Source organism: Struthio camelus, chromosome 1, assembly GCF_040807025.1.
Source record: "Struthio camelus isolate bStrCam1 chromosome 1, bStrCam1.hap1, whole genome shotgun sequence".
Taxonomy (NCBI): Eukaryota; Metazoa; Chordata; class Aves; order Struthioniformes; family Struthionidae; genus Struthio; species Struthio camelus.
In genome coordinates, this window is record NC_090942.1 from 156,378,097 (window position 1) to 156,405,973 (window position 27,877).

The following is a 27,877-nucleotide window of genomic DNA, read 5'->3' on the forward strand; positions in this document are numbered from 1 at the left end:
TGCGTCAGTCTGTTGTAGCCCTTGCGCACTGTGTGGATGTCCTGGAAACATGAGGCCATCTCATATGCCCCATCTTTTGGCAACTGAATTGCATTCCAGGATAGGGTTCAGCTTCAGATTTTGATGTCTTAATTAAGGGCTTAATAGCATAGATATTTAAGCTTACGGCATAGTGACATGTAGGAACTGAATCCCACCCCTAGTCAGTGGACAGGCCTTTTGGAGCTCGGCTATGTTACTCACTTCATAGATCTTCTTTAGGCCAAGTTTATCCATGTGTGAGAAGTGCCTAGCTATCTCTCTCTCTCTCTCTCTCTCTCTCCCCCCCCTTCTCTCTCTCTCTCTCTCCCCCCCCACCTCCCCCTCTCCCTCTCCCTCTCCCTCTCCCTCTCTCTTAACTTGAAGGGCAGACCAGCTCAGGTGGAGACACCTACACTGCAGCCAGCTAGAGCACCATTCAGTTGCCCATGTTGAAGTGTCTAGTCCTTTTGGGATGCTCTGGGGTATCCCAGGCACCCACACAGATGTAACACAGGGGATGCAGGACCTGGGCTCTCCCATGGCAGCAGCAGGGGCCAGGTGTGACCAGATGTCATGTAACACAGCACTAGATACCTAAATGCCAAGAGCATTTACACTTAGCCAGCATTTATATTTAGCCAGGTGAATCCCAGACCTTAAAGCCTGCAGTTGCCTTACGGATCAGGAACAGCTGAGCAGGGGTTGTGAAGGCCTACGTTCTGCAGTTGGGCACTGCTTGGAGCAAATCGGTGGGTTATGAAAGCCTCCAGCCCTGTGATTCAGTCCACAGCTCTCAAGTAAAAAGAAGTGGATGACATTTAAGGATCTGGCTGGTTCAAATCAGGCATGCTTCTTACTTAAAATTACGAATGAGTGAATGTAAATTTTATGAGTTTGGGGTTTTTTTCCTACTCATATAACTATTCCATTATACTGATGCAGTAATGATTTCTCTCTGAAATACAACATAATTAGCTCATGCAGGAAGGTTGTTTTCTTTCTTTTTTTTTTCTTTTTTTTGGCTATCTTTCTTTCTTTCTTTCTCAAGGAAAAGGATTAAGAGCTTTCCCTTTTGGAACCCAGTGCTTCTTGCTAACCTCTCCTGGCTTGGAGACAGCCGGTGATGTCTTCCTCTGACTGTTATGAAGAAGAGAAGATAAAGGAACGCACTTCTTGGAAAAAGTAAAAATCTAGAAAAAGACCTGAGTTTATTTTGGAATGGAGTTAAGAATTTAGGGTGAATGTAATGAGGTATTTCTGTTTCTCACTGGATGCAGGACTGAACAGTTACAATTGATCCTTATGATTACTTACGTGCATCTCTTCAGCTTAATTCTTTCTTTCCTCTGTTTTTAGCCTCTTTTCTTACTACTCTTGGCTACGTGCTAACTGACCTCTGTAGAACAGCACAGCTTTTCAGCTAAAAGTAAACAAAAAAAATCCCTGAGTGTACCCTTTTCTCCCCTCAACCAGTGTTCTCCAAAAGTGCCTGGCCCCATTTCTATTAATAAATAAGATGTGCCAAGGGCTGTTCTCTGGCCGTGAGGCCAGCTGGCACAGCACGTACCAATTCCCTACAGCTGAGCTCTTGCCACCAAGCCAGTGTGACTGTACGCAAATGACCTATTGGGAATGGTCCATCGCCCTTGCTGTCTCCTGACCTGGGTGTTGCTGGGAGACTGTTAGATGGTCTGGGCCAAACCCATACCAGGCATGTGCTAACAATCCCCTAGTGTGGACGGTCATATCCCAGTGCTCGAGCTCATCAGTTATTTACCTAGATAGATGTAGTCCAGATACAGATGTGGGTCGGTGGTCCACAGATAGTCCACGTTAAATGTGCAGTGTTTTCAGTTAAAAAGTATTATAAAACATGCAGTACCCATTAGTCTAGCACTACATAGTCAAAGAGGAACAAGTCACTGGGTTGACTTAAACATCCTTACTGTGCTTTAAAAATCTGAGAACTCCTATGATTGCTCTAGAGTTTCAGTGTATTTCGTTATTTGTACCTCATCCCTATGCTCTTCACTTCAATTTGTCCGCTGTTTGTTGCACCAGCCAAACATAGTCATGGAGGTGACTGATGTCACCTGTGCCAGGCACAACGCCCTGGCATGGCACAGGAACACTGTTGGCCTTCTAGCTGGGTGAGGGAGGGAAGAGGATCCCTAGATACAATGACCAGCTCAGGCCTGCAGAACATGTGTGCCAGCCCCTGGTGCAGAATCCAGACTCTGATTAGGTACAGACATCTAAATATTGTGCAGGGGGAGAGCTAGGTGAACAAAGGTTCAAGTGACAGAGCAGGTAATGAGTTGGGGGTGGTAGCGGTTCTGGCCCTGCAGGTTAGAGCACTTGTCTGTGTTTGTGCTCTGCCTCAGTCCAAAGGATTACAAACCCACCCACCGGGAGACTGCCCTACTGTCTGGCAAGGCTGGATGCAGGTCTGGCAAATCTCTTTCTCTTGCCTCTTGCAGTGCATCACAGTGCAGAAACGAATGCAAAAAGGCCAGGAAGAGAAACCATATGAGGAACCCTGTTCTTGTAGACGAAGAGGTAGAGTTGAACACAGTCTTCCTCCTACATAGGCAGGTCCCTCCTGCCTGGGCTATCCCTATATTTTCTGTGATTAACATTGAAAACAGTCCCTGGGTCACCCCCCTCCCAGACAAGTACCCTGGCACAGAGATTGCAGAGTCTTAGCATGTGGTGTCACCAGTGTAACATAGCTCCAATGACACTGATGGTGGGAATGGTGCTTTCTCCACTGGAGCTATTCCAGACTCTGCTGCAATAGGAACAGGAGATGGTAGTTTGAACCCCTCTGGCAAAGGAAGGACGAGAGCCCTTTTGTCACCTTTGTGTGTTCCCCCATCAACATAGGCTACTGGGGCGAAGAACGCTAACGCCATCCTCAACACCACTCATTGCACTTTCCAGTCCAGCTGGAGTCAGTGCAAGCTCAGAGTACAGCTTGCGCTTTATCTTTCTGAAGGAGGCACAGCAGAGTTGACTCATGTTACATGCCCTCCCACAAAGGGAGAGAAATGTAAATCTGGCAAATTTCCATCCTGCCTTCAGGCCAGCCTCAACTGTAAGGCTGAGCAAACTCCATCAGCTGCCACAGCTCTGTACCTGTGTCTCAGCAGTAGTCAGTAAGAGATGCCTAGGGGAAGACTAAAAGAAGAAGGGCTCTATCTTCCGTTGAGCCCCTGTTGGTACCTGTAGCAGGCAGCCATCTGGAGACCTCCCGGGCTGCAGGTAACACCTGCCACTGATGGACTAAGTCTCCAACCCTCATTTATACACTTCCACAACATCTTGTCACATTCAAATCTTCTTTGGTGTGTAAAAAGCCCTTCCTATTTCTGCCTTATCTTGCCACCTTGTAGCTTTACTGGGGCCATCAAAATTTTGTGCAATGAGAAATCATCAGTAATATCCAGCCACAGGATATTACTCCTGTCCATATCACTCATGACTTCATAGACCCCTTATTTCCTCCTCTTCCTTGTGTTAATCTGTTTGTGTCTTTCCATATAAAGAGTAAGGTGTATAAACTTTTCTGCCAAATCGTGTATGACCCTGCCCTCATAGTGAGGAGCAGCTCATGGTTTTCTAATGGAAGTAAGAAGGGTGCCACTTTACTATACCTGAAGAGGTAACGGGTAGGACGGATACGTAGAAATAGTTGCTGCAGAAGGACAAAACCCAGCGTATGTCAGGATCTGCTGGGCAGGGTTGTACAGGATCTGAGGAGGAGGTGCAGCACTGAAAGCAATTTGGGACAGCGGTACCTGTTGAACACAAAAGGCAACAATATATGAGCACAGTGTAGCAAGGGCTGAAGCAGAAACTGGTTCTAATACAACTGACTTGACAGTTTAGCAGCTTTCTATTTTCCGACATAATACCAATACTACAAAAAGCAAGTAGCAGACAGAATGAGAGGAGAGCGTATCTTGAGTGAACTTTCTGACCAGAATTACAGAGCTATTTTAATCTTCTTCCCTTGGTAAAAGACTGCTGGTGCTTCCCTAGCATCAGTTACAGAAGCACTGGCGGGACTCCAGAACAGAGATACCCTGAAGAGCAGAGCATACGGCTTTGACTGCCTCTTCTTCCACTTGAACACCAAACACCTCAGTCCTTCACATTTTGCTGCAGTCTCTTTGCATTAGCAACTAGCTGATGCCCCTGTGTCTTCCTCTGCTTTCCTACACAGAGCTAGAAGGACCTCCTCCCCCTTCAGAGCACTCACTCTTTCACAGACTCTCCCCTGCAAAGTGGATTTTCCTGCTGGCCCTCCCTCCATATGCATATCTTATTCCTACTGTGTGAAATCAAGGAGGGATGGATTCTCATTTCCATGAGAGTTGAATTGACTCCTTGCATATCCTGTGGCTCTACTGGCACGTCCCTTAACCGTAATGTGAGGTAAAGTTTGCAGAAAGAAGTAACAGCTCATATTACATCAACTGATACAAGTGGGGAAACAAAACAAACAGAATAAAAACCTGGATGTGCCCCTAAAAGCCCGTGCTATGTAACCGTTTGTGAAGGACAGTGGAGCTGGGTGAAAGATTTTCAGGGCCTTCTGCTTTGCAAATCAAGAGAATGTCAACGCTTTCTTTTCTCTCCTTTGTTTTTATTAGCAGAATCCTGTATACGAGAGCACAGAATTTGCTTTTTTACTGGAATAATAAAACATGGTGGTTGTAAGACAAATACTGAAAGAAGCGGCCAGGATTTTGTTGGCGTTTCCTTTCAGATTTATCAGAGAGAGACAAGAACCACTGCACCCTTCAGAGATGGGATGCACACTGTGGTCGAGTAAGGGGTGTATTAATTGTGTCCGCACATAGAAAACATATTTGAGGTCACTGGTGTGCAAGCAGAGGGTATCTGACAATCTAGGCCTGAGCTCTACAGAGAAACTTGGCCTCCTAGGAACTGGCACAGAGAAAAGCTTACCCCAAAAGTAGAAACCTATTTCATAGTAGAAGGCATCTCATCTCTCATCTTCAAGGTACCCTCCTCAAAACGCTTCCGGTCTCCCTGCCCTGCTGGGTGCATACAATGGGGAGGAACAGAGAGAAACTTCCTTGCGGAGAGCAGTAGCGAGCTAATGAGATTGCCTCAGATCCAAAGGTTTCAATCCAGCAGCTATACAAGCCTAAATGTGGCTCACCCTGATGAGGGCTGGATCAGGGTCCAGCACATGCCCTTCCTCAGAGGAGACTTTCGCTATCAGATCCATCTGGCTACAGACATAAGCAAAGCAAGAAACACTCTTTTTGCACAACATGAAACACAGATGTCTGTTCTGAACTGGTCACTGCTGTTCTGCTGTCGGTCATCTTAGGCGTCTCTGTCTCAACCCCAAGAATCCCTTTAAATCCTTTCACGTCCTCTCCACCAACAGCAGCCATATTCTCCAATCGCTAAGGACAAACATCACAACAGTCCTAGCAGACAGGTTTGGGGAGTCGCCCATCCCAAATCCACTGATCAAAGCACCTCATTGTCCAAGGCCATCTGGTCTCAGCCAGGAGCCAGTAATGATTCACAGGTCTGATTTGTGGGTATTTAAGCCAGTTAGATGCTAATATTAAGTATTCTGTGTTAAATGAGTCACATGAAATACAAGGTAGAGATATTTTAAACAGAAACAGGCACCCAAGTCAGAGCAGTAAGGACCTATTAACTGGCCAGTCCAGCGCTGGCAGTGCCACTTGGGCATCTCAAAAGAGAGGCGACAGCGCTCATCTCCAGAGCAGCTCCACGGGACAGCCAGTGGGGAAAGCAGGGCTGCAGCATGTGGCCTCCCTTGCATCCAGTCACGCACACCACGGCTCCCTACGTGCTGCAGTTGTGCGGTGGCAGAATGAGGCAGTTCAGCTTGCTGATCTCACAGAGAACTGCCAAAACATGTATTTTTGAGCTAGGATTATTTATAACATCAGATTGCACCTTTAGTTACAGGAATGCTAAGACATGAATATATGGAAAGTAGCTACGTAGTTCGGGGTTTGCTTTGCAGTTTTTTTTTTTTTTTTTGAGCAGGGTGGGGAAAGAAGGGAAGAGAAAAGAGAATGATATTTAATCTGTCTAGATTCCCTTGAGAAGTCTAAGGAGTTTGAAAAAAAAAAGCTGGCATACTCCACCCAGACCAGAGGTCTTTCTGATTAATGCAACCCCAAACACAGGTCAGGCAGATTCCTCGGTGAGGTATGTCAGGAAAACATCAACAAGTCAACAAATAAGTACTGGCAGCATGGATGAGACCTCCTAAATTCACTCTTAGTACTAGCAAGCAAAGTTCTTCATTCATTCCTTTACCTCTGTCTTGCAAAAGAAATGACCATGGTGTTTGCCCGTTTTGGACACTGTAAGTATGTACTTCGATTTGCATTATCTCTTAACCTGCTGTTTGTTAAAGGGGATTTTAAGGTAACTGTCTAGCCAGTGTTCTGTAGCCCAGCACATGGCAGATCTGAATACAAGGATACGATCATACCCTAAGAACAGCTCTAGCTCCCCTTGCACCAGCCAGTCACAGGGGAGAGCCCCTGCAGATGACACCAGGCACCTCAGGGGTGAGGAGAGACCAAGTGATTCCCCCTGAGCCAGCAGGGCTCTCTGGCATGAAGCAAAACATGGGGGGCATGCCAGGGTCTGGAGGGAATTTGTCACAAGAAAGAAAACCCACAGGCACCAAAACAACACTTTTTTTTTTTTTTTTGTCCAGGAAATATGATGGGTTTAGAGGCAATTGCACTGTTTTGCAAACTCCTGCCTTTGTAACACGTTTTGGCAGCCAGAATTCCCCAGAGATAAACATGATGTTTTTTTCTTTAACTAGTCAGCCTAGCCCTGTCTTTTCTGGAAGTCAACCTTAGAGCAATGCCCTGAGGCATTTCAGCCAGTTTTAGAGCTCTCTGTGGAAAACACCAGTGGGCATTTCTGTGGGAAGGTAACATCCTGAAAGAGAGAGAACTGTTCTCTCACACATTTCTAATGCTTTTCTTATTTCAGTCCCATGCCACTTTCTCCCCCTCTTCTATTTGATGTTTTCTTGGTCCCTCACTTCTCCCAAGAATTATGCCTTTCATAATGAAAGAAAATAGCAGCTCAGCAAACCAGTTATGGTAGGTAACTCAAAAGGACCCTGAAAAAGCACAAGCCGGAGCAAGGAAGAGTCATTTCATTTTGGATTGCTTCTTTAGCAACACTCTCACAAACATAGCATGGTTCCTGTGCTGAGGTAATTGACACAAACTCATCTTTCTCCTTAAGTTAGTGAGGGTTTTTTTTCCACTCCCGCTGCAAAGGAGACATTAAACAGCTTATTTAGATCAGGTTTTTAGTTGGAGCCTTCACAGACTTGCTCCAGAGCAGCGTCTGCAGGGAAGCTGCACGGTCACTGTTGCTGCCTTCTCCCTTGTGTGGCTTTTTGCTGCCTGGTCGCAGGGCTCAGAGCTCAAACCAGGGGCTGCCTTCCAGCACGGGGAACATGCCAGGTCACAGAAACCCCAGTTCTCCCAGGAATGTCTCCACAGCTTGGCACCCGCCGCAAGCAGCGCAATGATATCCCCCTAGCAGCACAGAGATTTGCTTGGGTTGGAGCTCACCCTGCTATGAAGCATCAGCCCAAATCCCATTTAAGCCTCGGTTTATGTGAGACATTACATGGATTTCAAGCTGGCTCTCTGCACCCCTCCAGTCCACATCTCAGGGAAGCACTAGCAATTCCTGCAGCAGCCCTTAGCAGAAGCAGTCGCACTAGTCTGCCGTGGCCCAGGGTCCCTCTGCACAAGGCCTTAGAGACTGAAGGGGATAGTGCCAGGGCAGGACACTGCTCTAAACCAAACCTTTGCTTTCCTTTTTTCTTATCTAATTAAAGCTTGGCCCCTACTCTAGGGGACCCAAACCTCAGGGACACAGAATAAACAACATTTTGATGGCCTTAAAGCTGAAGAAGAGAAGAATAAAAAAAGGCAAAAGGGGAAAAAATACATAGCAACACTGGAAAGCTTCATGGTTCAGTCCAAGACTTGTAGATGATAGCTGTCTTCCCCTCCTCTTGTTGTTACTCTTCCTCTCTTTTCCCACTGTAGTTGTTTCTGTTCCCCTTCTGCTATTACTCATCTTAGAGGGAGGTGATGGATTAAGCTGGGAAAGCTGCTTCCAATCCCTCCTGTCAAACAGCCACCGCTGTTCATTACTAGCCGGCCGCAGTTTGCCATCAACCCCTTGCAACAGTCCTCTTGCAGTTAGGCATAACGGACGGGTCAGCTGCACATTTTTAACACGTGGGGACTCAGTGTGGTTGTTTGCCTGGTGCTAGAGAAAGGCAAGTTTCCAGCAGATGTTTTGCAACTCTTAAAGGCAAATTTCAGATAATTCACATGGCCCTGTTCTAAGATGTCATTTTTAAGAGCCCTGGACATGCTTGCTAAGGGAAACACTCAAGATTGGTTGCATATAAGAAAGGGGATATGCTTTACATAGGAATACCAATGTTTCTTCCCAGCATGCTTCCCGGCCTTTTGCTATCAGCTGCTGCTCACGCCTCTCTTTTCCGGTAAGCCTCTGTAAGCTCCCTTGTAAGCTGTCATCCCAAGGACACTCTGGGGGAAGCTCTCCTAGGCTTCACCACTGATTAGACCAACCATCTGTATCCACACAAGTGAGGTTTTTTTAAATATCTGGCACCATGTAAGATCTTAACAAAAGCCACCAAGCCAAGGTGACCAGATGAGTGCTGTGCTTTAGCTCTGTGCAGCTGCATGTTTGCAGGTTAGCTATTCCTGGCTCCAAGGCCCAGCAGTTTGGCTGTAGCCAGTGCCCAGCCAGGAGGTGCTCTGCCAGGCCTCTGACAGAAGTACAGCAGGGCCCAAAACCGCCTGAGGAAGCTTCCTGACATTTGCCAGCTGGGTACAAGGCTGCAGGTAGCGTGCAACATTACCCCATCCTGTCTCTTTCCTCTCAGTCTTCTCTGTCATCCATAGATCAAAGAAGGGAAGGATTTGGCCTACAGATAGGGAAGCACAGGTATTAACTACGGCACAGCAACGAAAGGGGAGCAATCACAACGTCCAGGCCAAGGAGATTCAGTTGCTACTGCTCCTGAGCTCCTAGTTAACTTGTACTCCATGTGATACGGCTGCAGAACATCCTAGACAGATGTCTTCCCTGTGCCCTGGCTGGCCCTTGAGGTGCAAGCTCGCAAGCTTTCCAGGGCTGCCTCAGCTTCTCCTGCTACCTGAGGATTGATAGAGGGGACAACATCAGGCATTACTGCACCACCATGGAGCAGTAACCTGCTGCTGCTACAGGAAGATTTTTTTTGTTTGTTTATCAAGGATGAATCTCCCTAGAGCATTAAGCCCTTCTGTCACTTTTTGCAGGTGATGCTCCAGCAACGTAGGAAAGAGGTGAAATGGGCACTACTGTCTGTCTGGAGAAAAAGGGGCCAACACAGAGACACTGGGCAGACAGAGCAGGGCCTGGATGCCCTCTGGTTCTTGGGTCCTTGGCTTACTGGCTCCCAGCTCTGAGCAGCCCCATAGTCTGTTCCCCTCAGTGCAAATCACACTTGGCGCTCTTACTTTCTCTTCGTGGCTCCATCCCTCTCTTTTTCCTTTCACTTTTCCTTCTATTTAGTTAATCTCCTCCTGAATAGCCACCAAAAATGTCATGAAACTAATGAGGCATTCGATGCTATCACAGCTCCCTTCCGCTCAGGCATTTCACCCCTGTCCCCACCCCTCTGCCCATTTAGATTGGAAGCTCTTCGGGGCAGGGAACGTCTACTGCCCTGTGTGCTCAGAAAAATCGGAGCTGCTTGGTCAATCTTTAGGCACTGCTGTAGTAAGCATGACCAACGACAGTGATATACTAGGAATAGGTATTTCACACTTTTTACATGTCAGAAAAATCTAGACATATAAGGCAATATATTACAAAATCACACTACCTCTCCTAGCATGCAGTCTCCTCTGAATGCAGAAGTGCCTATCAGCACAAAATAGTGGTGTGACATAGGAAGTAGTGAGGAATGGCAGTTCTTAGTGAAACAACAGAGAAGATTAATGTGACCTGAATGCAACTCTTTAAATAAAAACTTGACTGGTACATCAGAGTTAATCCCTGTTCTTGGGAAAAGAACTACATAAGCTTCAATAATCACAGCAAGGACTTGAGTTTTACATGCTATCTATACACTAGCATCCTCCAGCTCTGTGCTAGCCCACATGTTCACTGCTGAATTAGAAAAAGAAAAAAAAATACTACTAAGTGATTCACTAGCATGAGTTCATACAGACATCTGCTTTTTCCCATCCATTCATGTATTGACCAGACCTGACCTACTTAGCTGTGAGCAGCTGGCAATGGATCAGCCTAAAGCTGTGACTCCAGACTCCGAGATCACGCAAGAAATATATTTAAAGTGCTTCCTTTGTACACTTGTGCTTCCTTTGTTCGTAACCCATTTGATAATACCAGTAAGCACAGAAGTCATCACAGAAGGCAAAACTGTGAGCCTTACCATGTCTTTAAATGCCCCAAGAATGGCTGCCGTAATAATCCCCAGAAACAACCCAATAATATTCAGGACTGTGGAGGACCACAGCAGCCTATACAGGTGAACCACATCTTGACAGCTGCTCACTCCGAGAAATTCATAGTAGCTGGAGGACTGCTCTGAACTGAAAGGGAATGGAAACAACATAATTACTGTGGGAATTATTTTGCACATTATATAGAGCACCAGAGGACCTGAATCCCTCCTGCTTACTTTCTTCTTTGGTGAAGTACTTGATCCACACTCCCATTTACAGGTGCAAATACTGCTCAGATGAACCAGACAAAGTCACTGTAGATAAAAACTGGCTCAGCTGATGCCAGCATTAGTCTCAGCAATACCAACAGTTTGCCTGATCAGTGTTGGCACAAGCAGGGATTCTTTCTTTTGCTAAGGGTCTCTGACCACAGACGTAGTCCTAATAAATGGATGCTGCCCTTGCCATTGTATGCACTAGAGAGCAGCTACCAGTGGAAACATGCTTAGGGCAGCTTTTTTCACAGTTCACCTGGAAATCTGCTGCCATCTCTAATGACAGGGAAGGCAAGCTGCTTAAGCATTAATGCTACCAAAGGAAAGGAGATTTTGCCAGCTGGCTACATTTGTTTGTGGTGTCTGTGGTTTGAAATTAACAGATGCCACGGAGTACAGTATTAATGAACAGCATAATGACGTGCCTTTAAACTATGGATTGTACTATCCAGAAGAAACCTTTGTTTATATTTCTACACCGGTTATTGTAAATAATGCAATGTTTATTGCAAATCAGGCATGCTGTGAAGTCCATCCTCATCTTGCTGAAACTGTGAAACATCCTCCTGCAAAATTTGAAAACACAGTTTCCTGCACTTCTTCCCAGTATCTTCCTTAATGCTGGCCTACTACTGAGCTCCTACAGCAGCTATTTAAGATGGAAAGATTTTTTTACACACCAACTCTGTTTTTGCAGCTGGTAGGAAATTGCCATCAGATCACATTGGAAAGCAGAGTGAGCATATTGTGAAATCTTCTGTTCCCCTTCCCCCCAGGATATGGGGCAGTAGTGGAGATGGCGGGTAGGGAAATCTCTTCAGAGAAAGGCAGCATGGAGAAACCCAGAAGGCTTCTGAGAAGAACCAAGCCAAGCACAATAATTTCTGGAAATGTCACGTCACTTTGCTGTGGGGCATGGTTCTGGCACTGTGGTTTAGCTATTGTTGGATTCACTTGGGCCCTACTATAGGAGCCCAGATGTTGCTTGACTAAATAAACTTGTAGCTTCAGCTGCCATCAGGCTGATGAATTCTGACTTCCGATCCTGACTGTGCACGGGTCTGTTGTATGGCTGGCACCAACTCACTTCACGTGACTGTGTCTCCTCCTTCTTCTCTTTGGCCATCGTATGTACTGAAATTGCCAAGCCTGGAGGGCAGAAAGACTGCTTCTTTATTTTGGATTTGTCCATGCCAGTCCCATACAATCTTGCTCTTCACTGTGGATTCCTCACACTGGCAAAATACATATATTTAATTATATCACTAAATGCTGTCACAGCAGTGATCAGTCCCAGATGAAACGCCTGTCTCAGAAAAACAGCACTAGGGACAGGAAGAGGGAGTTTCTTCCTGATCTCTTCTTGTTATTACCGTATGCTTTAAGCAACAGAGTTTCAGTCACTTTGCTAACTCTGGATGCTTTCATTCCCTTCCCTGCAGAAGTCTATTCTTTTCTGCATTGAGCCGAGCTGTTCAATTCAGTGTTAACTTGCAGCTGTTAATTGTGTACTACAGAAGAAAGTGTTCTCCGTGTAAAGGTACTGCCTCGCAATTAAGATGCCCCTTCATTTGTCTGTCATAGAAAAGGTACCAAGATGCAGGTATTTACCTTTCCCATGTCATTTGTTTTGCATACCTCCATCGTGTCCAGATATAACACCTCTTACACTAGCAAAAGACTGACATTATTATGGGATTTTAATCCATTCCATATACCTGCCCTCGCTTCGTGTCTGTGTGCATGAGAAATATATGTACATAGATGTCTTCCCTCTAGTCCCAAAGTTCACTTTAGTATAAAGAGGATCTGGGCAAGATCTACTCTTCTACACAGAAGCTGCATGTATTTACCTCACTATGCCAGCCTAATTCTCCTAAACCTACATTTTTATGTCTGGCAGCATACTAGCCAAAGCTTACAGAGGTCTAGGTCATTCAAAGCTGCTGGCATGTGAGAAGGAGGAGAAAACAAAACAAAAACACCTAGAATTGGTAGGAAGGAAAAAAAAGGGAAAACAGAGGGAAAGAAAGAAGAGGGGATGTGAGTGAAGTGTAGAGAGTTATAGAGGTTGTATGAGAGTGCATGATGAGGTGAAAGTGAGGTGTGCAGAGAGCAAGTTGGGCAGAAGCTTTGCTCTGGGAAATTCTTCTCAGCTTCTTATCTGTACCAAGACATGACGCTGCTTGCAGTTGGATTCTGTATATGCCAGGTGTACAGTCAGTTCTGTGAGCTCATTTTGTATGTCTTCCACATTATCAACCCTTGGGCTTGGCTGTGATGTGGTTTTCTTAACTACCCTTTTATTCCTGTTAAATTGCTGCATGGCAACACTGTGCTAACCTTTCAGCTGACCTTCAAAAGCATATCCAGACAATTCCGCCCTTGTTACCCTCCCTCATCGCATGCTTTGTAATGATGAAGTCAAATGGAAAGCTTTAGGAAACGTTCACAAGGCCCCCCTGTATCTATCCGATGGCAATTTAGTAAAATCCTAGTCAGACAGAGGCTGATGCTAACAAAAGAGTTCTGCATTTGTCTACAACATAATCTCTACTCATGGTCACCTATGTTCCTATTTATTTTGTTTCCCACAACATCCCAGTTCGGTAGAAATAAAATGGATTAATTAAACCTAATGGCAAAATTGCATTACCTAAACAACAGCAAATCTGGATGGGGCTAAGACTGAGTGGTCAATTTTAATCACACAGCAAAGAGCTTGTGGATATATTTTAAAGAAAAAAGAAACTGAAATAACGACAACACTAACACGTAACCTCTGAGCTCTTCTCCATTGATTTCAGGACTCCATCCACAATGGAACTGTTTCGCTCAGCATACAAACCCTGGAGGAGAAACGGGCAGGGTCTGGGGAAGGCATCCACATGCAGTGCAGAGGTGAGATATAAAAACCTATTTTGCAGCTGAGTGTAGGAATAAATGGTGTCAGGACCTACTGCCTCCCCAGATCAGCACTGACAGCAAGTCAGGAAGCAGATCTGCTGGCTCTGCAATGGTCTTCTTATAGCCACTCCACAGTCTGTGACTCAAAGGCTCTTTGCTTTCCCAGCAAGTGCCTATCAGTGTATAGCCAGGTAGCCTGTTGTGTGGTACTTCTGCTGGCCTAAAGGCAACAAAGCCCCATCATTCAGAAGGAGAGACAAACAACCAAGGATTTCTCAGAGGACATTAACTGCACACAAATACTTACTTCTCACAGTTGTATAGGTCACAGCAGTAGCACGTGTTACTCTTTACTTTCAGCTGGCACTTGCTGTTTAACGTATAACATGTCACCTGCCAAAAAAGAAGAGAATGACATTTATTCTTAGTCTTTCAGTGCCATTTCCAAGTCACCCTACTCATCCAAACTAAGCAGCTGCTGAAGTGGCAGGTTTTATTTGCTGTCATGCAGAAAGGATCCTGAGAGTCCAAAAACCACAGCTGCCGGGCAGAAGGACCTGCCAGGGCTCCCACGAGTTTTGTTTAGGGCAGCAACCCCGGAATCTTGGGATATCTGCGCCATGGACCCTGAAGACCCAAGAGCTTAGCAGCAGCCAGGGCTATCAGAGTTTTCAAGCCCTTTGCTGCCATGCTCAGTGCTATTTTGCTAAGACCCAGAGTCCATAGTTGCAGAATGGGGGTCCTGTGATGCGGGGAGCACGAGTCTTACGAGATAGACCATAGCAAGCCACTGAGGTGGATAACCACATCACTCCATAACAGTGGGGAAATGGGCAAGAATGCCAAGTTCTCCGAATGGCTTCCTTTCAAGTGAGTGAGTACAAGTGAGCTCTTTCCTTTTGGAAACACCGTCCTGAAGAAGCAAATATTTAACAACAACAACAATCACCAAACCCACAAACAAAACCATTCATAAAAAATCCAAGCACTTCAACAAATCAAATAAGTACCATCTACAGCAGGGTCTCAAATATAAAACTGAAAAGGTTATTTGTACAAGCAGCAATTCCAGGGATTGGACAGATGTTAGAACAATAAATACAGGCATATGCAAGCCACTCTCCATCCAGAAAAGAAATCCTTTCAATAACTCTTCAAGTGTGGTGAGCATATATCTTTTTGATCTATTACAGCAGGCTAATTGAAATATTTTGCATGAAAGTCTGAGTTCTTCAGTTTATTAAGTTTGAAATCCTACAGAACTGTCAGGTTTTAAAAGGGGATAGCAGGATAGAAAACACACTCCTTCTACACTTTTTTATTTTGATAGAGAAAATATGTTGTAACGACTGAGAAATATTCTGTTTGCAAAATGAAAATAAAATGCTTTGTTGAATAGAAAATTCCTCATAGTGAAAGAGCAGAAACAGCATGCTTAGGTATACGTGCCTGCTTTTGAAAACCGTCCATCAGATAGTCTTTCTCACTCCTGCTTAGTCACAAATGTTTTAGTCTGTGCGACAGTCTGCACAGAAGACGTTAAACCATGTTTCTCAGTTCACAAGTTCTGGGTCTGTGCATCCTCTTTGTGTGAAAACTGCCACTTGTCGATGATCCTCATGGGTTTGCTCCCAATAGAAAGGAGAGCCTTACACACATGCACACTCAATACCAGACAAAGTTCACCTCAGTGCTGGTCTCACTCTTGCCACACTCATTGCTTTAGCAGGATTTGCTTGAGCAGGGGAAGTTAAAAGGCTGTTAGAAGTTAAAAGGAAGTTAAAATGATGGCTCTGAACCGCTTTATTGCCCACAGCAAGGCTGAGGGTTAGTCTCTAATACAAATCAGCTATTATAATCCAAAATGGAAGTTAAGTTGTAAAAGGAGACTCTCAGCCTAGGTTGCAATCCAGAAACGGAATTCTCGGTCTAATCCAGACATGTCCCACTTGTTGCAAGAATATCTCATCCTGAGATATGGCATCATTTTGTTAACCTCATTCTGCTGTGTTTGAACTCACTGGGACTTCACATAGAAGGACTTTGCTGACCTGAAATCAGCTGTTGTCTTCCTCAGCCTGAGCTGCAATTTACTTTAGAAGCAGCATGTAACTGTCTATGAAAGCATCACCTTAATCAAGGTTCAGCTCAGAAGTGACTGAAACACACACGGCTACTTCTCAAAGCCGATTGAAAACTGATCCTGGAGCAGAATGTGCCAATGTGTCTATCAATCAAGAGCATTTTGCTGCAAGGCCCGAGGACTTCTGCACTGAGCAGATCTTACGACTTTAGTTTTGACCCCCTGTACGTGATCAGTGTGGCCTGGGATTCACATATCTCAAAGACCTCTCTCTTCTCTTGTTACACATGCATGGCTGGGATCAGACTGCTTCATAAGATGGAGTGGGCTGCTAAAAAGGTGGTTCTTCATGATACATTGGCTTTGGGGCACACTTTTGATTTGAAACAAAAGTAGTTTTCCACCTTCCGACTGGCAATAAGGCCAGTTTGTTTGCCCCTTTTACTGTAGAAGGCAAGAAAGGCAGAAGAGGGAGATAAGCAAGATCTTAAGCATGTTTTTAACTGGTTCTAGGCTATTCAATTCCTGGCCAAGGGAGTTACTGTATTTGTCTATTTTTATCCCTACATTTCAAAAACATGCAAAGAGTAAGACATCAAGATATTCCTTTTTAGGAGATGAGTGAATAAATCAAAATAAAAAAATAACTGTCTGGCATGAGTAAAGGGTGGTGGAAATAGGCCATTTGTGGGTATTCTGCATGTCAAATTCTATTTTTTCATTTCAATTACCAGATATTTAGCCTTTTCATGTTCTGGCTGTTTCTGCCTTTCTATCCCCTCAGCGCCAATTGTTTTGATATTCTCACTCATAGTAACTGCAAGAAAATCAAATTCCTTCTGCTTTGAGCAAAGGGAAGAACTGAAGCCAGCAAACTCCACGAGCTGGAGACCACTCACAGGCTAGTGATGGCAATCAAAAGGAAATTCACACTCAGTAAACAATCTGCTTTCCTGGTTAGGTGTTCACCTGGAATGCAGAGCATGTCCCAGGGTCACTATTTGGCTGACTTCAAAATAGAAAAAGCCAAGTTCAAATACAGTGGATCATTAATTCTGAATTAGCACATGCTGACTCTAGATCCAGAAAAACATGTCAGTGGACATGCAGACAAGAATGTTATTGCAAACTAAAAACTTTAAAAAGATACACTTTTTTGCCAGAATAGAGTGAGAAGTTCAGGGTGGCCCAACCTTAAACATTCCCAGAATTTGCAGAGCTGGAGAAACCTGTGTGGCCAGAATCATAAGGCTGGGGCTTACCTGCAGGGAGGTGCAGTGAGTGTGATCCCAGCAAAGAGACAGTGCTACATGCTTATTAGAGGAATCAGAAGCATTTCTTGGACCATATTTGTGTCTGAGTGTGCATGCACACTTCAGAAGAGCATGGAATAAAACTTATAGGAAAGGGTGTTGTCACAGGTCATAAGTTTGTTTGGGTAGGTCTTTAAACAAGGAGGTCAACGAAATATTTTAGTCATGCTTTTTTCTGGAATCGGCAACAGGGTGCCCTAGCAGGAAGATTTAAGCAGTATTAGCTGTTTAACCTGATAAAATACTTTGCTAAGCTGTCTAAAAGCGTTAACAGCAACATTCCCCATACACTTTTTCACAGCCATGGAAGGAATGGTGATGAAGGACATCTGGCTTCTTGTAAGTTATACCACTGTTTGTCTGTTTTCAGTCCTGCTCTGCTTGATTTCCTTTTCACTCCCACCAATTTATTATTACCATAATAATAAAATGGAAAATAGGAAAAGAAACTCAATTTGGACTTCTCAAGAGGCTAGCCATTTGGGTATGGGCACTTTTCTGACCATATTAATGTCATTGACATTAAAAAAAAAGCTGAATATAGACCACGGACGTTTTTGGCCTGTGCTCAGTAAATACAGAGGAGATTTGAAGTCTTCTGGGCAACGCAAATGGATTCATTTAGATATTTTCTATACCACTTGGAGTCAACAAACGCCTTCTTAGAGACACATGCCAATGTGACAAATACATTCCAGACAGCTATTATACAATCTAGATAGGCTAGGAATGATTTCAGCCCCAGAGTAAATACCCTGGATATAAACAGTGAAGCTAACTCAAAACGTCATTGAGTGTAATGATTCGCAATGACCGGAGGCTTAGACAGGTGAGGAATCTCTTGTGGAAGAAAAAACATTTGGATTTCTATCACTGACCTACATACAGAGAGATCCTCTCAAACCCTTGTTCCTCTGCCCCAGCTCCCCAAATCACAACAGAAATGAACATGTGATGAAGTTACTTTGTTTACCTCTGTCTGGTAGGCATCATATAGGAATCCTATTCCGCTTGAATAAAACTGGCACCTTCTGTTATACAAAGGTCTGGGTTCCTGTAAAGAGAAAAAGAGTCAAAAAAGTACTCAGTCTGTAAGAAGTATGAAGACATCATGTCCCATGTCCCCATGCCTACATCTCTGTGGAGCTGGAGCCAAAGCAGGTGGTTGGATAAGCAGTTCACATACTCTCATGCCGGCTTTTTCCAGCATGGATCTCCTCAGGGTTACATTTTCCTTCCTCACTTTGCCACTAATCAATGTTAATATATTAATTTTTCTTTGCCCTAGTCACCTCTTTTGAGAGGACATTACCCTTTGCATTTAGTAACTTCCTTCCCCCGTGTTGAACAGTGCTGCTCTGTCCACTGGACAGCTGCTCTATCTGGACAGTGACAGTCCAGTCACTGTCTTTCCTGGTAGAGTTTCTTACCTGACACAAAGAATTACTTTGCTATTCGCCTTGAAGGGTATGGGAGTTCCTTTTCAAAGGATTTCAGCAATGTCCGCAGTGAAAACAGACAAAGTAAAATAACTAATGTTTTAAGCATTCTACTTACTACATATACTTCGAAAGCCAAAAGCAAGTTAAGAAATTAAGGCGTTAAGGAGAAGCAGTTCACAGTAGGCTTGCTTTTGTCTTCTTTTCTGTTTATTCTTATTGCAAAAGATGCATTCACTGCTCTTAATTCATATTTTGCTTGTGACAGTTCCCTTAAGATTATATAAAGGAAGAACACAATAAAATATCCTTGGCCAGAAGGCAGATGTTTGTTTCCGAACTTGGCAAATGGCCACTTGAAGGCTGTAGGGTGCATACCTCAGCCAGTTTCAAGAGTAGACCATATTTGCCTGGGGACGATTTGATGACTGAAGAGTTCTCTGTGACTGAGTGTATATCACAAAGCGAAAGGTGGGAAAAACTTTTGTTGGCAAAAAAGTCTTTTGTCAACATTTTGGCACTTTTAAATCTAATCCTAAGCCAGGATCTGTGCCAGCAAAAGCACTCAAGTGCCCTCCAATATGTCAGACCACTTCCAGGAGAGAAGGTGGAAACCCACTATCTGCAGCCTCTCTTTCCATGCTAATTTACAAGCCAAGGAATCCTGAATTGTTAGGAGAAATCTTTGTCAATTAACTTTCACTGTGGCACCACGGCTTTCAAAACTCTAAGGCCCATCTAGGAAAACCTCCACAACTGCAGGAAGAGCTGCACTGCCTGAGATCATTTCTCAGTATTCTGTATTTGTTGGATAATGAAGTGTGAACTGTATAAATCTGCTGAGCCAAACTAGATAATCATTAAAAACGCAGAGCTAGGCAGGAATGCAGACAGGTCAATGAACAAAACTCATACATCAACTTGCTTCGACTTTCTGATTACCCTGGCAAACCCAAGTGTTTGGACACCAGCTCCTAAGGGTCGGGGAAAAGTTAACTTCCTGCATCCAGAAATATTTACTTATATCACAGAAGCAGAAAAGAAAATGCTCAGTAACTCTTTTTCTCTAGAGGGAAAGCAAATGCCACACACACAGCATACCATGTCTTGAACTAGGACAAAGTTCTTCTGTAGGCCTGGGAAAGTATTAGCCCTTAGCCATTACTTCCAGGGACAGATCTGGTAGGAGGACGAGCAGGTCGCAGTTTCTCTGCTAGGAGAACAAGGGTAGGATCCGCCAAAGGCTGCGCTGCCTTTTTTTCAGACTAGCTTCCTCCAGCCCTGATTTCTTCTGTTCCATGGGAGTGAAATGGGAAAGAAGGAAAGCGAGAGAGCAGAAGGGACTCAAGGCCACAGCAGAAAGGGCTTTTTCTACCATGAGGAGCAAATCCATAAAAAACTGCTGTCCACCATATTCACAACAGTAACAAGCTTCACTCTGATCCTGGAAGGGAGCAACAGTCAAGGGCATGGGGACCCAGGTGGTTTTCTCCTCAGTCCTGCTGGTAAGGAGGAAGGGCTTGAGAAGGAGTAGATGGATCCTGTGAGTCCACAAGTGGTTGCGCAGCTAGTGCCAGCAACAGGGATTTGGCTTTTATGTTCACAGGACCCTCTTTGAGGATCGAGGACTGCTTGGAAGAGATACGATCCACTTAAGTGGAGCAAAGACATTTTTGCCAGCAGGCTGACCAACCTGGTGAGGACAGTTTTAAACTAGGAAAGACAGGGGAGGGAGATGAGGATCTACAATCAAGTGAGGAAGTAACGGACTGATTTGGCAAGTGAAGTGAGCAGGATGATGTGGACAGGTGTGACCTCATGATCAACAAAACAAGGCTAACTGGGGCCTGCTTCAAGTGTATGCATATAAATAAGGAAGCACCTGCAGGACAGCATGGAAACAGCTCTCCAGCCTTTTCTGGGAAGTCAGCATGACTGGGTGCCTCTCTGAATTACCTGTACACTAACACACTAACCATGGAGAACAAAAAGGAAATGTTAGAGGTCTGCATGCAGTTGCAGGGATGTGATCTCATTGGGATCATGGCGACATTGTGGCTCACAGAATTGGAAGGCTGTCCAGCCATGGACAGATACAGGCTGTTTGAGAAGGACAGGCTGGGCAACAAGAAGGGCAACAAGAAAAGCTTCTAGAGGTATATCAGCAACAAAAGAAAGACTAGGGAAAATGTGGGTCCACTACTGAGTGGGGCAGGGAAACTGGTGACAAAGGACATGGAAAAGGCCGAGGTACTCAATGCCTTCTTTGCCTCAGTCTTTACTGGAAGGGCTGGTCTTCAGAAGTCCCAGATTCCTGTGACCAGTGGGAAGGTCCAGAGCAAGGAAGACACGCTTGGTGCAGGAGGACCAAGTTAGAAAACATTTAAACAGGCTGGTCATACGCAAGTCCAAGGGGCCTGATGGGATGCACCCATGAATACCGAGGAAACTGGCTGATGTCATTGCAAAGCCGCACTCACTTATCTTTGAAAGATCATGGTGATCAGAGGAGGTTCCTGAGGACTTGAAGAAAGCAAATCTCACCCCGGTCTTCAAGAACTGCAAGACAGAAGATCTGAGGAACTACATAATGGTCAGCCTCACCTCTATCCCTGGGAAGGAGATGGAGGAAATAATCACGGAAGCCACTTCCAAACATACGAAGGACAAGAAGCTGATTGGGAGTAGTCAGAATGGATTTCCGAAGGGGAAATCATGCTTAGCCAACCTGATAGCCTTCTACAATGAGATGACTGTCTTGGTGGATGCGACTAGAGCAGTGCATGTTGTATATCACGACTTGAGTAAGGCTTTTCACACTATCTCCCATAATATCCTCACAGACAAGCTGATAAAGCATGGGGTAGATAGATAAATGGACAGTGAGGTGGAGGGAAAACTGACTGAACTGCTGGGCTTATAGGATTGGGGTAAGCGACATGAAGTCCACCTGGAGGCCAATGCGTACCACTGGTGTACCCTAGGGGTCATTACTGGGGCCAGTGTTGTTTAATATCACACACTGATGAACACGGTTTTGATCAGACTATGTTTGTGACTGGAAGCAGCACCATTCCCAGAAGAGAGGGGTGACTGATTAAGCCATACCAGCTATTACTGTTTTATATTGCTTTGCAGGAAAAGGGTGAGAGCTGTGACACTGAAGCAACCACAGTGAAAGCAGTAAATGTATTTGCATACATGATCATGGTAAATGTGCACATTTCTTCATGCAACAAGTTTTGAAAATTAAGCCGGCTGTGCTAATAAAACCAGCTTTCTGCATTCAATTTGTTCTTCTAAATCTATCTATATGTGCAATCAGTCTGGTGAACCCAAATCAAACAAATGTATGGTGATCCAGAATGTAAAGATAACAAAGAGTAGGTAGCGCTGACTTCACTCAGCCACCCATGGAACTCCACACTTCAGGCATGCAGGTTTTAAGTACATGTACACTGGGGATGCTGAAAGGTTGAACTAGTAGTAAAAGCTTCAATTCAAATTTGATTTACATGCCACAGAGACAATATGGTTTATCTGACTACTAACACGTTTACGTGAATAAGGCACCATGGAGACATTAAAAGTATTAAAAAATTATCTAACACTGCATTAGCATCCATTGGATTTTAATGGCCTCTCTGATAAAAAGGAAAATGAGACATATTTCAAAGCTATGAAAGTGTTCCTGGCAGACTGCTCATAAAATAACCCATATTTTTATATTGTTTGCTGCAGACTGTGTATGAATATAGGCTACCCAACAGTCCTTGATTCTACTGCTTATAGCAATACTGGTAGAGGCAGAGCTACTTTTATATACGAGATACAGGCACTTTTTTCAGCTAGTAACAGTGGCTTTAAAATGTTTACCAACAATATTCTGTTATAATCCAACTTATTACTGCATATAAATAAATAAGATCATATTAAACAACATTTTCTAAACTTAGGCTGATGGTAGTTTGACTGTATCTGCACATTATACACAAATACACTCATACATAAAGTAAAAATGTCATCAGAATATAATAAAAAGACCTGAATATACACACACAGAACAGAAAAGATGACTGCCACTCCTAAGCTCTGTGGTAACATGGATACCAAATGACCACAACAAAGCCGAGCACAATTAGCTAAGAACTCATCTTTTCCAGCTCTCACAAGGACTGAACAAAACCCAACCATTTTTCCTTTACGTCAGTAAATAAACCTAAGCATGCAACTACATTTCTATACAGAATTCTTCATCATTTTGCCAGCCTACTAGTGTTTGTCCTCCACGTTTATCAGCACAGCTGCAGCTAGCAGACCTTTCCCACCTGCCAATCTCCAGTTAAAGGGAGTTACTCAAAGCAGAGAAGGAGCGTACATTATTTATTATATATTAATATATTAATACTTTATATTAATGGGAGGTATTACACAGCTCTGCTCCAACAGCAGAGGTTGAGGAAGTTCCTGGTAATATCTGGTCCTGTAACAGGCTGCATTGCGAAGTACTTTTGAACTTGTGGCTCTCCAACGAAAACTTGAAGCCAAAGGAAGGCTTGCTGCTGAATTCAGCCAAAACAGACTTCACTTCAGTGCCTTCTAAGATCAGGCTACTGAAGAACATTTGTGAGCTTCTGGGATTCAATTAGCATTGCTCCTACAAAGCTTGCTGTTAGTCACACTAGAATTTGGGTCATAATTTTCAGAGGTGTCAAAAAAAATCTGCACACCCAGATACCTTTACCCTCATGCAAATCAGTCAATCAGGCTTGAAACCCGCAGAGCAAGCTACAGCCCTCCCTGATCTTATTCCATGGGTTTTATTCAATATTTCACGTAAATGAAATACATTCTAATACATTTTCCCATGTATTAGAACCTGGGAATGATAAACAGATAGCTAAAAGGGAAGGCTTTATGCCATGAAAGAGAGGAATTTGGTCCAAATATGGAGGATTTTGATTTCATTCACTGCTTTCTTTTAAGAGCATACAGCAAAAAAAAAAAAAAATTCTCTGTGACGGTGGGAGCATTGCAATGCATTATTTTTGTAAGGGAAGTATTCTTTTAACAGTATCTTCAGTGGATTTAGCATAACATCTTTAGGGGAGGGAGTTATGTGACTTTTAACTGAGATATGGAGAGCAGATCTTTCTATTCCAGTTCTTGTTCCATTGGAGAATGCATATATTTTGGATAACATAGGGAAAATTCCATTTCCCTTTTGTTTAAGTCTACTTTCTGAAAACCGCCATAGGGCATTAACTGTATTGACTGAAATTTATCCCATATTTTACAGATGCAAAATATTACTAATAATTTATTAAAATAATTGTAGCGTGAGGGCTATATTTTTCCAATGATAGTATTTATTTAGTTTTAGCTTCCATGGCTGCATCAATAGAAGTAGGTTAATCTGCGCCAGGGAATGTTCCCAGGCCTGAAACTTGATCATCTATCCCATTAAATTGTTAGAACAGTGCCTGTGATAGCTTTGGCCTGAGTGAACTATCACTCTTCCAAAACAATTCCTGGGCATGATTTGGGAATTAGGATGGGCCAAGGACCATTCCCAATAGGCAATTTGGATACTGTCATGCTGTTTGTGACTCTAAGAGACTTAAACAGTAAGGACGTGGGCCATCCCATGCCAGCTGGCCTGGGGACGACAGAACGGTCCTGAGCACATGTAAAAGTCTAATATAGATAAAACCCAGACGTCCAAGATCAGATTCATGGTTATGGTGGCTCATTAACTTGAAATATTTCATTTTCTGTTTGTTTCTTACTACTACATTTTTCCAGGTCTTTTTCATCTATAATATAGCTAGCAGTGAGTAGGAAAGGGAGGTGCCGAGATTTTTCAAGTTTAATTCTAAAAGCAAACTGAAACATAACTTTTCAGTGCCAGCTCAGCCATGTGCCAACAGCTGGGTGTTCCTGGAGATTATCGCTCCCTTCGCAATCAGGCTATCTGGTAACGTCTTGAAAGCAGACACAAGCAAATGATGAACAGATAGATGCTGAACAAATGAGCAAATGAACAAACAGATGTTATGAACAAATAGATGTTACTGCACCTTGCTTTTAGGCTTTTCTTGAGAGCTAGATGAAGCACAGGTATCTGTCTGCTTAACACTGACTGTCCCTGTAGCTGGAGGCATGAGACAGTGCCCGTGTCCGCACAACAGGCACATGGGAACAGACAGGCCTGACAGATTTCAGACTGAAGAGAGAAGAATCTCATGAAAGAAGGTGCCAGCATCTGAGGAGCTTGGGAAAGCAGACAGACTGGGTCACTCTCTGGGGACCTGAGCTCAAGCTGATTGTATCCCACCTCATTCAAATAATGAGAAGTGCTCTAGATTTTTTGTCATTCCCACATCGCCCTGTGCAAGAACCATTTCACAATCTTTTTCAACAACACTCCCAATGAGATAGATGAGTGTCTCCTGAAGAATGCCACTGCTAAGAGATGCCAGGGATTCTTAAGGAGTGATCAGTACAAGCACTTTTGTGCTTTCACTCATAAACAACAGTATTTTTGTGCATTTTTTAAATGTTATGAACAACTTCCATGCTGGCTGTGACAAGAAGCACGTTAATAAATATTTGAGTAAAAGATACAGGACGGTATTCTCAGTACTGCAGCAAGGAATTACCAGCTGTAAGAAACAACATCTTATACTCCCTGTGCCTTGCAACTGCCACATAAAGCATAAGATTATCCCTTCTGGAATCAGAAACAAGTTTGGTTGTTTTTTTTTTGACAATTGTTTTCAGCTTTTACTCCTTCATAGCTGAACATGCAATTCATTTTTCAGTTTGCAATTTCAGGAGCAGAAGAGGCTTTCAGAAAAAAATTATTTTGCATAAATTCACTATTTTAAGAAAAGGGTAGAAACAGTAACCTCCTGAACTCTCCTGTTCCAGATTTCCAAATATTGACTCCACCTCAGCTGATGGAAAACAAAATAAGTTAATCACAATAACCATTTTAAACCGGCTAGATTGTCACAGGCCTGTATCTTCTCTTATGCTTGATAAAGAACCTTTGACCTCCTGGTAGACCAAAAGAATGTCTTCCCAATAATTCATGCAAAGTTAAATTTTTGTATGCATAGTTTACACATGCACAGATAATTGTTAAAATACTATGCCTCACATGCCTCACTGAATGTTATGTGTGTAAGTAATGGCATTATTTTAGAAACCTCTGCATTTCACAGAGCAGTTAGGAAGAGAGCGCTCACTGCCCAACTCTAGGAACTTCTGGGCCAGACAGAACACGCCTGCCACCAGGGGAAGGTGCCTCCCCATGCTGGCCAGCAGCCAGCTCCATGGGCTTCTCTTCTCGCCCATCAACATCAGGGACTCCTCTTAAAGCAGTGCCAGGCAGCAGCTCTGGGGCTTTGCCTCACGGTGTTGAACGGATACGCTCCTTCAGTTAGTGCCACGGATGTTAAAAGGGCAAGGACTTGAACCAGTCACTGCACCTCCGTTTCTCTCTCATTCACTACAACATCCAAAATGCTTAATAAATTGGTGAGCATGTGGCTGACAATAATCTGGAATGCTACAGTTGCTGCAAAACCTGAGGTTTTAAAAAAATAAGACTCTGAACAGTAGTTCAGATGCTAGAAAATAAAGCCGTGAATTCTGCAGAGAGAAGTCTGAAAGATAGCAATTCTAAAAAAAAAAAAAAGAGTGTATGTTACTTGAAGAAGAAGCTGGGAAGCTGGGAAGAAACAATCCGTTTTGGGGAAAAAAACGAACTGTACTGATAACTCTTACTTGCTTTGCATTTTGACCACCTTTTCTAAAGTTATTAATAGCTGTTCTCTCATTGCCCCTCACGCTCAGCTCATCAGCAGCTTTAGAACCCAAATGTCAGTCTTGTTTTTACTCATCAAGTGGGCCTCCAAGGCTAGTCACTTTTGCATTTCAGCAATTTTCCTCCCCAGTGACACCATTACCCATTCTGTGCTTGTTCCCTGATTTTTGCTCTGTAGTTTGTTCTCTTAGGAGCATGATCTTGACCCACAACATAGAAAGTCAGGGGCTGTCCGGGAGACTAAAGGGCACAGTGGTTGGGGTCTGGAAGGGTTAGCACAAAAAACAGGGAGCAAGTCGTTACTGGACTCCTACAGTCCTACTTCTGTACACCAGGTTAGCCCTGAGGCTATGCTACTGCCAAGGGACTGCAATGGACTGGACCATCAGGAACTGGTGGTTTTCAACATTTTTGCTAATTTTTCAAAATTCAGCTTTCACCAGGGAGAAAGAGACCTATAATTAACAATGTATCAAGAGTCTCTGAGCCTTACAAATATATTTTCACATGTTCTTTTGACCTAAGCTGCACACTTGGCTATTGTGGGTTGATTCAATGGCTACATGTATTGTCCCTGCCTTACAAGTCAGGGTTCCCAAACTTACGGTGGATCAAACCCTTCAACAGCCAAGCTGTCCATGTTGTACCCCCGACTGCAACTTAGGAAAAATTAGTGATACGCCGGTGCAAATAATTCATTTCCAGCTTTGTTTAAATACTTAGGATGTAGTCGGGCCAATATTTGTTTAAAATTCTCTGGATGATGTCATGTCATGAAAGCAATGGTGTGGGAGTCACTGTGGACTGCAGTCGCTGCTTATCTTTTCTTGTGCTTCCCTACACACCCTGCATGAACATAAGCTAGAACCAATCTCACAGGAATGCCGGTCTCCAGTTTAGGGGCCTTGTCTTGTCTGCTATTATGAAATAATCTAAATCCAGTGCTGAAAATAGGAAAAGCAGCTAGTATGGCTTAAACACTTATTTTCTCTCACAAACTAGATTTGTTTTTTGCTGTGCTTTCGATGAGCTCTTTTTAGAATTTCTATTTAATTCGAAAGACCAAGTCATATCGTATTTTCTTCTCTTAATGCTTAAAAGCAGTTGACAATTGTTTCAGGTCTTTCTAAGCACCAAGCACTCAAAAAGCACCTGTATACTGTCACAGCTGAAAGGCCACATACGTGACGGATCTGTCCCACTTCCTATTTCCCAACAGATTTTTCTTCCGTGTTTTGTAGTGGTAGCCTCAGCCTCATCCTCCTTTATTTGGGAAAGATTTCTGGGCTGGTACTACCGCTACTGCCAAATGAAAAGCCTCCAGAGGCTAGAGAGGACCCATTGATAGTTGATGTGCACAGAGAGGACTGTACTTGGATGGATATAGTTCTCTTGGAAAAGAGATTAAATCTTATTCAAATAATATTTTTTTAC

General features: G+C 43.7%; 1 protein-coding gene across 5 annotated transcripts in view; it reads right to left on the reverse strand.

The window, feature by feature from the left end:
• TMEM255B (transmembrane protein 255B) overlaps positions 1–27,877 on the reverse strand; it is an 83,582-nt gene that overhangs the window by 2,978 nt on the left and 52,727 nt on the right. For 3 of the 5 annotated variants that reach the window (XM_068926113.1, XM_068926121.1, XM_068926130.1), the window contains 4 exons: positions 18,144–18,224; positions 14,082–14,167; positions 10,580–10,739; positions 3,678–3,821 (listed from right to left, as the gene is read on the reverse strand). In XM_068926113.1, the coding sequence (XP_068782214.1) occupies positions 3,678–3,821; positions 10,580–10,739; positions 14,082–14,167; positions 18,144–18,224 (471 nt within the window). Of the gene's footprint in view, positions 1–380; positions 1,442–3,677; positions 3,822–10,579; positions 10,740–14,081; positions 14,168–18,143; positions 18,225–27,877 lie in introns of those variants that run through there. The other 2 variants (XR_011137559.1, XM_068926127.1) reach the window with 2 other exon arrangements.